This window comes from Zingiber officinale, chromosome 11A (genome assembly GCF_018446385.1).
Source record: "Zingiber officinale cultivar Zhangliang chromosome 11A, Zo_v1.1, whole genome shotgun sequence".
NCBI classification, from domain to species: Eukaryota; Viridiplantae; Streptophyta; class Magnoliopsida; order Zingiberales; family Zingiberaceae; genus Zingiber; species Zingiber officinale.
Genome location: NC_056006.1, coordinates 10,326,261 through 10,338,898, shown reverse-complemented (window position 1 = coordinate 10,338,898; position 12,638 = coordinate 10,326,261). Strand labels below are relative to the sequence as shown.

At 39.2% G+C, this 12,638-nt stretch overlaps 2 protein-coding genes across 2 annotated transcripts; one reads left to right on the top strand and one right to left on the bottom strand.

Moving 5' to 3' along the window:
• Positions 1-776: 776 nt before the first annotated feature.
• On the bottom strand, positions 777-2,178 carry LOC122032500 (pyruvate dehydrogenase (acetyl-transferring) kinase, mitochondrial-like). The gene is made up of 2 exons (XM_042591796.1): positions 2,013-2,178; positions 777-1,222 (listed from the first exon to the last, which is right to left on the bottom strand). Exons 1-2 carry the CDS (start codon positions 2,133-2,135, stop codon positions 953-955), a joined length of 393 nt encoding a protein of 130 aa, XP_042447730.1. The 5' UTR covers positions 2,136-2,178; the 3' UTR covers positions 777-952.
• Positions 2,179-2,378: 200 nt separating this feature from the next.
• Positions 2,379-11,376, top strand: LOC122031213 (glycerol-3-phosphate acyltransferase 1-like). The gene is made up of 3 exons (XM_042590356.1): positions 2,379-2,729; positions 2,806-3,402; positions 11,365-11,376. The coding sequence occupies exons 1-3, from the start codon at positions 2,379-2,381 to the stop codon at positions 11,374-11,376; spliced, it is 960 nt and encodes a 319-aa protein (XP_042446290.1).
• The last annotated feature ends 1,262 nt before the right edge of the window (positions 11,377-12,638 follow it).

The window sequence follows — 12,638 nt, the reverse complement described above, 5'->3', positions numbered from 1 at the left end:
ATTTGTTCCATGTAGTTTAGAAGCTTAATTCTCAACAAGCCCTCTAATCAGTTCATACAATAGTCAGGGTAAGTTAAAGGTTGTATTACCTCTATTTAGCTACCTTATCACATCCCAACTGAGGAAACCATAGCCTCGCTGCAAATCACAAGTTTCTTTCAACATTATCTTCCCTTTGGAGATTCATTAGTTGGAAAAGACATAACATTGTTTGCCCTTTGGGTTCGCTAGTCTCAAGATATATCCTTCTTGATCCAACAGTTTGTGATTCATATTAGTAGATTCATGCTATATATCCACGGCTCATTGTTCTTCTATGTTATACAGGCCACAAAGTATCTTCAAAACCCACAAGAGATAAGTAAACTAGTAGACCCTGAACTGAAAAACACAAAGTCAGAAGACCTCGCGGGTTACAGTTAGCCATGTGCATGAAGATGGGGGTCTAAAAGTGTATATCTGGTTAAGTAGGGTCATACTTGATGGTAGATGTACAAAAAAAAATTGGTTCTCAAAATTCAGAAAATACACTTAAACAATAAAAAAAAAAACTTAGTTTAGAGTCACAAAATGAACCTTTTGCTATGAAACAGGAGCCCAACATTTAAACAATCAAAATAAGGATTAGTATTGATTACCCATTTATCTTAATAGGTTAGGTTAAATTCGAGTATCAATCCTTTAATCCTAAGGTTACCATTTAAGATAGCTTATCCAGCCACTCTACTCACTGCATCTCCTAATCTCTATTTCCTTTCTTCTTAGGCAATCATTTAGTCTCCAACTAGTATATGGTTTGTAACAAAAGCATAGCATTCGGTTTGTATAAAAAAAATCATTGTAACAAAAGCATAGCATCCGGTTTGTATCAAAAAATCATAGCAAGCACGAGTTTGTAAATCACGAATAAGTATTGGCAACATAATAGGCAATGAATGAGCCATATTGGAATTCAAGCAGGACAAATTGAACTTGAGATTAAGTATTGCATAAAGAAAGAATTGGATTTACCATATCCTTCCATAGAGATAATTTGTAAATCACCACCAAAATAGCGAGCATAGAGACGACTAATTGGAAGCCCATAACCATAACCAGCCATAATTACTCCATCTGAGCTTCCTTCATCGTTTTCCTCGAGTGGATTTTTAGCAGTGCTATAGAGATATGTGAAAATCTTTGGAAGACCACTTCTTGGTATGCCACCCCCTTCATCTGATATCTGAAATAATTGATAGCATATCAAGATCAGTATTCCAAAGCTAGAAAAACTAGATGATTGATATGTAACAAGAAATTCCTCGAACCATGAGTATTAACAAACAGAGAAATGCCATAAGATATAATTTAATGATATTAAGAAGAAGATAAATTACAAAAATTAGAAAATTTTTGCATTTATCCGGGTGTTATACTTGTATCAACAGCAGATGCTGATATACATGTTGGCAGTAAAAGATTTTCAACAGGCTCTGACGTATTCTTGTATGCATATAGTCAGATATAGACAAAGTGGAAGACTCTTGGATTTCACATAATCATTGTCTGGTTTAAAAATAACCAGTAGCAATGAGCCCCAAATTCATGAAATATTTGAGAATTTCCCTAACTTTCATTTGTAATAGTTTTCTGATAAATCTGATTAACCACTTTAAAGAGTGAGGAGTTAGTCCAATTATGTTCTTCAATGTATAATTGTTCTCTGTCTTGCAAATCTACATCTGGTGGTTCTGCAGTATCAACACTTTTCAAGAAATAAAAAATGCCTGCAAGACATCAGTAACTGTCAAGAATTCCCAAAGAAAATATAATTTAAATTCATATTTTTCATCTTCACTACATCTAGTTTCTATTTTCTAGAGTACCTAGTATTCTGTGTTAAATTCAAATTCTGCAACTTGCCAAGACAACATGAATTTTTAACTAATCCTTTCTTATTCTTGAAGTATTGCAATCTTGCTTACCAAGCAGAATAACAGTAATTGAAGATTAAGTATTTATTGGTATCGTACCTTTATTGTAACATCTTCAATCCCATCAGCGACAATAATTCTAACAGGAGGGGCATTCTTATCAGAATTCATAAAACATTCTTGAACCGCACGCAGAGAGTTTTTTACCAACTCAAAGACCATAAGGTGCAAATGAGAAGGAACATACCTGGTCCACAGTAGCAAGTTGAAAGAAATAATCAGATAAGTCATAAATATACAATATCATCAAAAAATTATTTATACAGTAAGGATGTGAACCTCAAACAAAAAGAAAGTTATAATCATATTACTCTGAAACGAGAGGATTGGTTATACTAATTCCTCCTCCTCGCGCTCTCCCCTGCCTTGTGTCTCTTGGGGAAGCACGAGTTTGGGATGAGGATCATGGCCTTCGTGACCTTCTGCGGGCTGAGGACGGGGGACCTGAGGCTGATCGCTAGGACTGTGCTGCCGAAAATTTTCTTGGAGAACCTCCATCTGCATGCATGCGAGGTGCTGAAAGGGAGGCGAGCTGTTGTGCTGACCACCTTGCCGAGGCTCATGGTGGAGGGATTCTTGAAGGAGTACTTAGAGGTGGGGGAGGTGGTGGGGGCGGAGCTGCAGGTGGTGAAGGGCTGCTACTTCACGGGGGTCATCTCTTGGCCTGACAACCAGAGAGCTCTCAGGGACATGGTCAAGGCCTGTGCGGCCATTGTGAACCTCTCCAATGTCCACCACCACCAACTCTCGGCCAAGGTTGGACCTGCATTTCTTTCGATTCCACGTTAGTCGATCAAAGATATGAGTTAAAAGTGATTGTTTTATTTTTCAGGAAATTTATGTCGTGAGAGAGGAGGAATCAAGGAGTGAGAGCAGCAAAATGCCGAGAAACAAGTACCCGAAGACACTTGTGTTCCATGACGGAAGACTGGCTTTTCTCCCGACGCCATGCGAGATGATGGCGTTCTTCATGTGGATACCCGTGGCAATCCCTTTGGTCATGTTCAGGATCGCGATGGGGATCGTTTTCCCTTTTAAAATATCCATCTTCATTGCCGCCGTCACCAGAATCCGATTCCGGAGGGCCGGAGATGGGAAAGCGAACGGGGAGAAGAAGGGGGTGGTGTACGTGTGCACGCACTGGACGCTGTTGGACCCGGTGATGCTGTGCTCGGTGCTGGAGAGGACGGTGCCGGCCGTGACGTACAGCCTGAGCCGGGTGTCGGAGGCGTTGGCACCGATGCGGACTGTGCGGCTGACCCGGGACAGGGGACGAGACGCGGCGACTGCTGGCGGTGGAGGGGGGCCTGGCGGTGTGCCCGGAGGGGACGACGTGTCGGCAGCCGTACCTGCTGCGGTTCAGCCTGCTGTTCGTGGAGGTGGCAGAGGAGGTGGTACCGGTGGCTCTGGATGCGCGGGTGGGAATGTTGTACGCTACCAAGGCCTCCTCTTCTCAACCAAATGGAGGAGTTGGAGGAGATGCGGTGTGGTTGGACGGAGAAGCAAGTTCGTCGTGTCTTGATCCTGATCGGGAGAGGATCTAGGAAGGGGGGAAGAGGGAGATGAGGTTGAGAGAGATGGTCGGAGGTTTAGGATTAGGCTAAGAGAGATGGTCGGATGGTCGGAGGTTTAGGTTATCGCGAGAGAGATGTCGCGCAGAGGAAGGGCGGGATAAAGATTTAGGTTTGGAGGGAATTCACAGTGTGCAGATTTTGGCTTGTGGGGAAAAATTAAAATATTATTTGGGTTCATTAACATCGGATTTTAAAAACTGATGTTAAAATCGGTGTCTATTAACCAAAAAAAGGGCGCTCATAGACATCGCCTAAAAAACCGATGTCTATGAGCTAAAATCTGCGCTCATAAACACCGGTTTTTAGAAAAACCGGTGTAAAATACTCAAAGACATCGGTTTTAGCCTAAAATCGTTGTTGTTCCACTGATGTCTATGAGCGATTTTGTTGTAGTGCGGTGGCCAAATATGGCAGCAGATTGGGATGACAACACACGGAAGACAACTATAGATAAAAGCCATAATAGTTGAAAATTAGATTTTCTATTTATTGCTTTTGTATTGTGCTGTGTGTGCATGTTAGTATACATGTTTAGTAGGCTAGCATAGTTAAAATTCCTCATTTATAAATAACTAAGTGGGAGAGGGATTTTAAGTAAATCCCATGGTCTCCATTACTGGTTTGTAAGTGATGCAAACAAGCTTGCGCGTTGGCTCTGAGTGCCTTCCTCCATATCGGATGAGCTTGTTTGTGGATCACTAGAACATACTTCCATTTTGGATGACTATAGGAAGTTAATTAAGAGCGTGTGATCTTCCCCATCGGAAGGGGCATAATCTTATTAATGGACTTAGTGTCTAGTAATGGTATACACTTAGACACATCTAATAGTATCCTCCCCATCGGAGTCACTGCTATTATTTGTGTGACCAAAGGATACCAACTATTAATTTTATTTGTCAAAAAGTTAGGTTGACAAGATAATAAAATTAATGGGTTAAACCCTCCTTTTATAAATGATGAATTTGTATACGTCCACACTATCGTGGCATACAATATTCACGGTGTTTTGAGGTGTTGGTTAATTTAAAATAGTATCGTTTGAGGAATCAATATTATTCTAAATTTAGAGTTCTGACCAAAAGTTATTTGTGATTCTTAGGATGACTTTCAACCCACTGTCCATCATACTTCAACAGAATTGACTTACTGGACCTAATTACATAGATTGGAAAAGGAACCTGGACATTGTTCTTACTGCTAAAAGTTATAAATTTGTACTGACTGAGCCTTGCCCTGAAGCACCCACTGGTGAATCTACCCAAGAGGAGATTGAATATCATAGGAAATGGGTAAAAGCAGATGAGATGGCGCGGTGTTACATTTTGGCTTCAATGTCAAATGTATTGCAACATCAGCATCAAGATTTACCAACAGCTTATGATATTATGAACAATCTCAAAGAACTCTTTGGTCATCAGGATAGGGCTTCTAGGCAAGAAGCCATGAGAAAGATAATGACAGCCACCATGCAAGAGGGTACTCCTGTGAGGGATCATATCCTAAAGATGATGACTTATCTGAACGAAATACAGATCCTTGGAGGAGAAATTGATGGGGAAACCCAGATCGATATGATCCTCCAAACGCTACCTAGAAGTTTTGAGCAGTTCCGCCTGAACTATAATATGAATAAAAGGATATATTCATTAGCAGAACTACTGACAGAACTTCAAGCAGCAGAAGGATTATTTCATCACAATTCTTAAATTTACTATACTGAAAATGATTCTACTTCTAAACCGAGAGGAAAGAAGAAGAAGAAACAAGCTGGCTCAGCAAAGAAAGTGAATAAATCTCAGAGTACAGGATTTAAAGCTGGAGTGAAGAAGCCGAAGGGCAAGTGCTTCATCTATAAGCAGTCAGGACATTGGAATGCGGACTGTCCTCATAGGAACCAAAACAAAGGTATAACTCATGCTCTAGTTGTTGAAACATGTTTAGCGGTGTTATCTACCAACACCTAGTGTGTAGATACGGGAGCCACTGATCATGTCTGCAATTCCTTGCAGGGGTTCCAGGAAACCCGACGACTATCTGAAGGAGAGATTACCGTCTACATGGGCAATGCTACTAAGGTGGTAGCTGTTGCAGTGGGAGACGTCTACTTATCTTTTAGTAATAATAGAAATTTGGTTTTAAGAAATTATCTTTTTGTACCCAGTTTTAGAAAGAATTTAATTTCAGTTTCTAAACTGTTTTTAGATGGATATTCAGTTTCCTTTAGTAACGATGTAGTTATTAAGAGAAATAAAGTGATTATCTGTTCTGGTGCATTAGTTGGCAATTTGTATACTTTAAATCCAATTTCTCCCACAAAGCAAAACATGGAAATTTATAACTCATCTTCTAACTCAAATAAGAGAAAAGAACCTTCGGAAATGAACCAAGCATATCTTTGGCATCTAAGGCTTGGTCATATTAACTTAAGTAGGATTCAAAGGCTTATAGCCGATGAACTTTTGGATTCATTAGAGTTGGAAAATTTTCCAACTTGTGGATCTTGCTTGGAAGGTAAAATGACCAAGAGGTCGTTCAAGGCCAAGGGATATAGAGCCAAGGAAGTGTTAGAATTGGTTCATTCTGATTTGTGTGGTCCTATGTCTGTCTAGGCAAGAGGTAGTTTTGAATATTTTATCTCTTTTATAGATGATTATTCAAGATACGGATACATTTACCTAATGCACCGCAAGTCCGAGTGCTTTGATAAGTTCAAAGAATACAAGGCTGATGTGGAGAAACGGCTAGGTAAAAGTATCAAGACACCACGGTCTGATCGTGGTGGTGAATACATCTTAGGAGAGTTTAGGAATTACTTATCAGAGGTCGAGATTCAATCCCAATTGTCTGCACCTGGAACACCCCAACAGAATGGTGTGGCAGAACGAAGGAATAGGACTCTTATGGAAATGGTTAGATCGATGATGAGTTATTCAGAATTACCAAATTCGTTTTGGGGATATGCTCTGGAAACAGCAGTATACGTTCTGAACTTAGTACCTTCTAAATCAGTTTTTTCTACTCCCACAGAATTATGGAATGGGCGAAAACCCAGTCTAAGACATATTCGGATTTGGGGTAGTCCAGCACATGTGCTGAAACTAGATGCTGATAAGTTAGAATCTCGTACAGAAGTTCGCGTGTTTGTGGGATATCCTAAAGGAACGAAAGGAGGTTTATTTTATAGTCCTAAAGATCAGAAGGTCATTGTTAGCACCAATGCCCAGTTTTTAGAAGAAGACTATATAATGGATCACGAGCCCAGTAGTAAAGTTGTTTTAGAAGAACTAAGAGAGGACACGTCTACTTTAGTACCAACAGTACAAGATGAATACCACAAGAGACTGCAACACGTGTCACACATGATACACAACCACAGACAGTGCCTCGTCGTAGTGGGAGGGTTGTAAGGTAGCCTGAGAGATTCATGTTTTTGGGAGAGTCTTCGGACTTGATCCCGGGTAAACATGAACCTGATCCCCGGACATATGACGAAGCACTCCAAGATATAGATGCAGCATCTTGGCAAAAGGCGATGAATTCTGAAATAGAGTCTATGTACTCTAATAAAGTCTGGGAGCTTGTAGAACCACCTGATGATGTAAAAGCCGTTGGATGCAAGTGGATCTACAAAAGGAAAAGAGGGACAGACGGGAAGGTAGAAACCTTCAAAGCTAGGCTTGTTGCGAAAGGGTACACTCAGAAAGAGGGAATCGATTATGAGGAAACCTTTTCACCGGTAGCCATGCTTAAGTCTATCCGGATACTCTTATCCATTGCTGCTCATATGGATTATGAGATTTGGCAAATGGATGTCAAGACAGCTTTCCTTAATGGAAGTCTTGAAGAGAACATCCATATGAAGCAACTAGAAGGGCTCATTGAAAAAGGCAAAGAACATCTAGTGTACAAGCTCAATCGGTCCATTTATGGACTGAAGCAAGCTTCAAGGTCTTGGAACATCCAGTTTAATGAAGTAATCCAGTCATATGGATTTATTCAGTGTCCGGATGAGTCTTGTGTATACAATAAGTGTAACGGAAATGTGGTGGTATTTCTTGTACTATACGTAGATGATATTTTGTTAATTAGCAACAATGTCAAGGTATTATCAGACGTAAGGGTATGGTTGTCCAAACAATTTGATATCAAGGACTTAGGAGATTGCGCACACATTCTTGGGATCAAAGTAATAAGGGATCGCAAGAAAAGAATGTTGTGTCTGTCCCAAGCTTCATATATAGATACAATCCTTGCTCGTTTTAGCATGCAGGATTCCAAGAAAGGTTTCTTACCTTTTAGGCATGGAATAGCTCTATCTAAAGAGATGTCTCCAAAGACATCAAAGGAGATAGAAGACATGAAAGCAGTTCCTTATGCTTCGGTTGTAGGAAGCCTTATGTATGCAATGCTATGTACGAGACCTGATATTTGTTTTACCGTGGGCATGGTCAGGAGATATCAGAGTAACCCTGGACAAGGACATTGGACTGCGGTAAAGCATATATTAAAGTACCTGAGAAGGACTAGAGATTATATGCTAGTTTACCAAGCAGACGATTTGCTCCCTGTGGGTTACACGGATTCAGATTTCCAATCAGATAGGGACAACAGTAAGTCTACATCAGGCTATGTGTTTACTTTAGGAGGTGGAGCCATTTCATGGAGGAGTGTTAAGCATAAATGCGTTTCGGACTCAACTATGGAAGCTGAGTATGTAGCAGCCTCTGAGGCAGCTAAAGAAGCAGTATGGCTCAGGAACTTTCTAATGGACTTAGATGTGATTCCTGGTTTGCCCAAAATCATCACAATTTATTGTGATAATAGCGGTGCAGTTGTAAACTCGAACGAACCACGAGCTCATAAGGCAAGTAAACATATAGAGCGTAGGTACCACCTGATACGAGGTATCGTGAAGCGAGGAGAAGTTGTCATCGCCAAGATTGCATCAGCGGATAACCTGGCAGATCCTTTCACTAAGGCCCTTCCGGCGAAAGCTTTCGATAGGCATGTGGAGGGAATGGGAATCAGATGTATGGTAGAAGATATGACAACTTAGTCATTAGTATAAGTGAGAGATTGTTGGGGTGTATACTGAAAGCCTAAGCTTTTGTAAACATTTGTTTTGAATAAAGAATCACATTTGGTCAAATTATCTACATTTGTTTGTAGTTGTTCAATTAATTTATATTGTAGATAACATAGTATGTGCTGTCACATGCAGAAGATGATGTTATCAGTACCTTATAAATTATGAACAGTAGCTCACGACCAAAATGGAAAGGAACAAATCATTAGAAGGTCGTAGTGTAATTAGGTATTAGTTTATCTTGACTATATAATTACACTAGTACACTTAGAGTGTATTGAGTAGGACTATTTAAGGTCGTTTCTTTTATACTGACTTTATAAAGGAATAAAGACCTCATTTATTATGGAAGTGTGTGCTCTTAATCCTAATATAATAACAAGCACATATATTTGATATTTATTTCTTTAATTTATCAATGGGTGAGATTTAGTTCGATGAATCAAAAAGCCCGATAAGTTGGGAAATGATATCACTTATAGTGTGTGTTGTTGATTATAGAAGGAAACTGTGTCCTAGAGATACTAGGTTGATAATGTCCCCAAGAGGAGCTCATAAGGATTGTCATGTTAAACCCTGCAGGTGGACTTAGTCCGGCATGACGATAAGGTTGAGTGGTACTACTCTTAGACTAAGATATTAATTAAATGAGTTGTCAGTAACTCACTTAATTAGTGGACATTCGATATCTTAAACACAGGGAGACTAACACACTGATAATAAGAAGGAGCCCAAAAATGTAATTTGGGATTGGTGCGGTAGTTCAATAATAGTTCTCTAGTGGAATGAATTATTATTGATAAAATTAAGTTGTTTGTTCGGGGCGAACACGGGATGCTTAATTTTATTGGGAGACCAAAACTAATTCTTCCTCTCGGTCCCTATCGTAGCCTCTTATTTATAGAGTACTATACCCAACCTATACCCACCTTCATACCTATGATAAGGGGGCCGGCCAAGCTAGCTTATGGTTCAAGCTAGGGCCGGCCAAGCCTTGATTCATGGGTGGCCGACCCTAGCTTGAACCCAAGCTTAGGTGGCTGGCCCCCATTAAATTAAAAAGAATTTTAATTTTTAATTTTTATTATGTGGAAGATATAATTTATTAAAGAGAATTAAAATTAAAATATCTCTCTTAAAAGGATCTACAAAAGATTAAAGAAAGAGATTAGATCTCTTTCCTTATTTGTAGATTGGAAAGATATTTTATTTTCTCTTTGAAAATTATTCACATGTTGAAAAATTAAAAGTATAGAAATTTCTTTTTATCAACCATGAAGGGATTTTTGAAGAGAAATTTTAGTTTTAAAATTTTCGGAAACAAATTAGGAAGTTTTAATTTGTTGATTGAAACTCACCTAATTTGTATTTTTGATTGAGGCCGGCCATTAAAAGATTAATTGGGAAATTTTATTTTATTTTTCTCAATTAATTCATGTCAAGGAAAATTAAGGAAATTTTATTGTAATTAAATTTCCTAATTTACCAAGGTTAAGGAATATAAAAGAGGGGGTTGGGGTGCCTTCATGAGGTACAACCTCTATTATTTTCTCCCTCTTATCCTTGGTGTTGTGGCCGGCCATCATCTCTCCCTCTCTTCCTCTTTGTGGTGGCCGAATCCTTCCTCTTGCTTGGAGCTCTTGTGGTGGCCGGATACTACTTGGAGAAGAAGAAGAAGAAGGAGAGAAAGCTTGCATCCCTTGGAGCTTGGTTGGTGTTTTTTCTTCTTCCTTGGTGAAGGTTTTGTTTTGGCCGAACCTAGCTAGGAGGAGAAGAAGGTGCTTTGGTGGTTTCTCATCTCGGAAGATCGTTGCCCACACAACGTCCGAGGTTAGAAGAGGAATACGGTAAAAGATCAAGAGGTTTTTCTAAAAGGTATAACTAGTATTTTTCCTTTCCGCATCATACTAGTTATTTTTGGAAATAATACCAAATACAAGAGGCATGCGATTCTAGTATTTCGAATATGTTTTTCGATGTTGTGTTCTTTTGTTTTTTTCTTTTCCTTGTGATTTGATTGTTCCTTTCGGTTAACCTAAAGTTATTTTAGGAAATTAAATATTAGCTTTCCTTAAAAGGTTTTGTCTAGTCGGTGGTGGTTGTTCCCATATCCAAGAAGGTCATGTGCCTCGCCACATCAGTACTGGGAACCAATTATGGAAATTAATATTTAATGGAATTAATAACTTTGGTGATTTGGATCGAACGTGTTAAGTTCCGTAGGAGATCCAAGTCTAAACCTAAAAGAACAAATAAGTTAAGTTTTGGATCAAACGTGTTAAGTTCCGCAGGCGATCCAAAATTTATTTTAAAAGAACACATGGTAGCTAGGAAAAGGTTCATACCTTTGTACAAAATTTTTGTACAGTGGAATCTCTAGGTTTTTCGAGTAGCAACCAACACTCATAGCCTCTTAACTAGCATCCCGATTCTGGTGTACGAAGAGTTTCTTGAGATTGCGCATTATATCACAAATAGTAGGCATGACCTGATGCTGATGTTGCAGCACATTTGACATAGATGTCAAATGTAACACTGCATCATCTCATCTACCCTGACCTATTTCTTATGATACTCAATCTCCTCTTCTCTAGAATCACTATTAGGCATGCTAGGATAGATCTTAAAAGAAAGAGCCTATAGCCTTTCAACAGTTAATTAAGACAATATCCAGGTGTTTGTTTCCAATCTATGTTATTGGGACTACTAAGTTTGTTGTCTATAATAGCAAGGGAATTGAAGGTTATCCTAAGAATCACAAAAATCCTATGTTTGATCAAAACTTAAGAATTTAAAAATAATATTGAATCCTCAATATCATTTAAATTCACTAACACCTCAAACACTGTGAATTTTGGATGCCATGTTAGTGTGGACGTATACAAATTCAAACATTTGTAAGAGGGGAATTTACCCATTAATTTTATCTTGTCAACCTATCTTTATGACAAATAAAATTAATAGTTGGTTTGTTTGGTCAAATCTTTAGAATTTAAAATAATATTGATCCTCAAATAATATCATTTAAATTCACCAACACCTCAAACACCGGGAATTTTGCATGCCACTTTAGTGTGGACGTATATAAATTCAAACATTTTTATGAGGAGGTTTTACCTATTAATTTATCTTGTCAACTTAACTTTTTGACAAATAAAATTAATAGTTGGTTTTCCTTTGGTCACACAAATAATAGCAGTGACTTCGTTGGAGAGGATACTATTAAATGTGCCTAAGTATGTACCATTACTTGATACTTAGTCTATTAAATAGGATTGTGCCCCTTCAGTTAGAGAAGATCACCCGGTCCTAAATAATTTCCTATAACCATCCATTTATGAAGTTTGTTCTAGTGAACTGCAAACAAGCTCATCCGTTGTGGAGGAAGGAACTCAGAGCCAACACGCAAGTTTGTTTGCTTTACTTACAAAGCCGTTGTGGAGGAAGGAAATTAATTTTTCCAACTATTATGGTTTTTCCATTACTGTCCTTAGTGTGCTGCCCGCCCTATGGTTCATGTCGTCGGGTCCATCGAGCTTCCTTTTCTGTGTTGGGTTCTTCGGGCCGCGAAAACCGCTTTTTCGCGTCACGGAAACCCCGAGTCACCCAAAGCCGTAGATCCGTGCAAAGGTTCGTAAACAAAACTTTTCGAAAAACCTTTTCTTGTACGAGTTTGTAAAACCTTTAGATCTACACTAGATAAGGGTTATACCTTCGAAGCGTGCCTTTCGCTTATCCCGCTCGTCCAAGGAGTTGCCGGATCTCTAGACCGTCAAGCGCCGGTCCTCTAGAAGTATCCACACGGACACGTAGGTGGAGAAAACCTCACACAAAGGTGTGCTAGCACCTTGGTGAGATTCGGCCAAGCAAGGAGGAGAGGGAGAGGGAGAGCTTGAGAGGAAGAAGGAGGAAGATTCACCACACTTGAATGAAAATGAATTCACATTCATTCACAAAGTGGCCGGCCACTTTCTTCTTGTGTAATTCCCCATTAAATGCAAT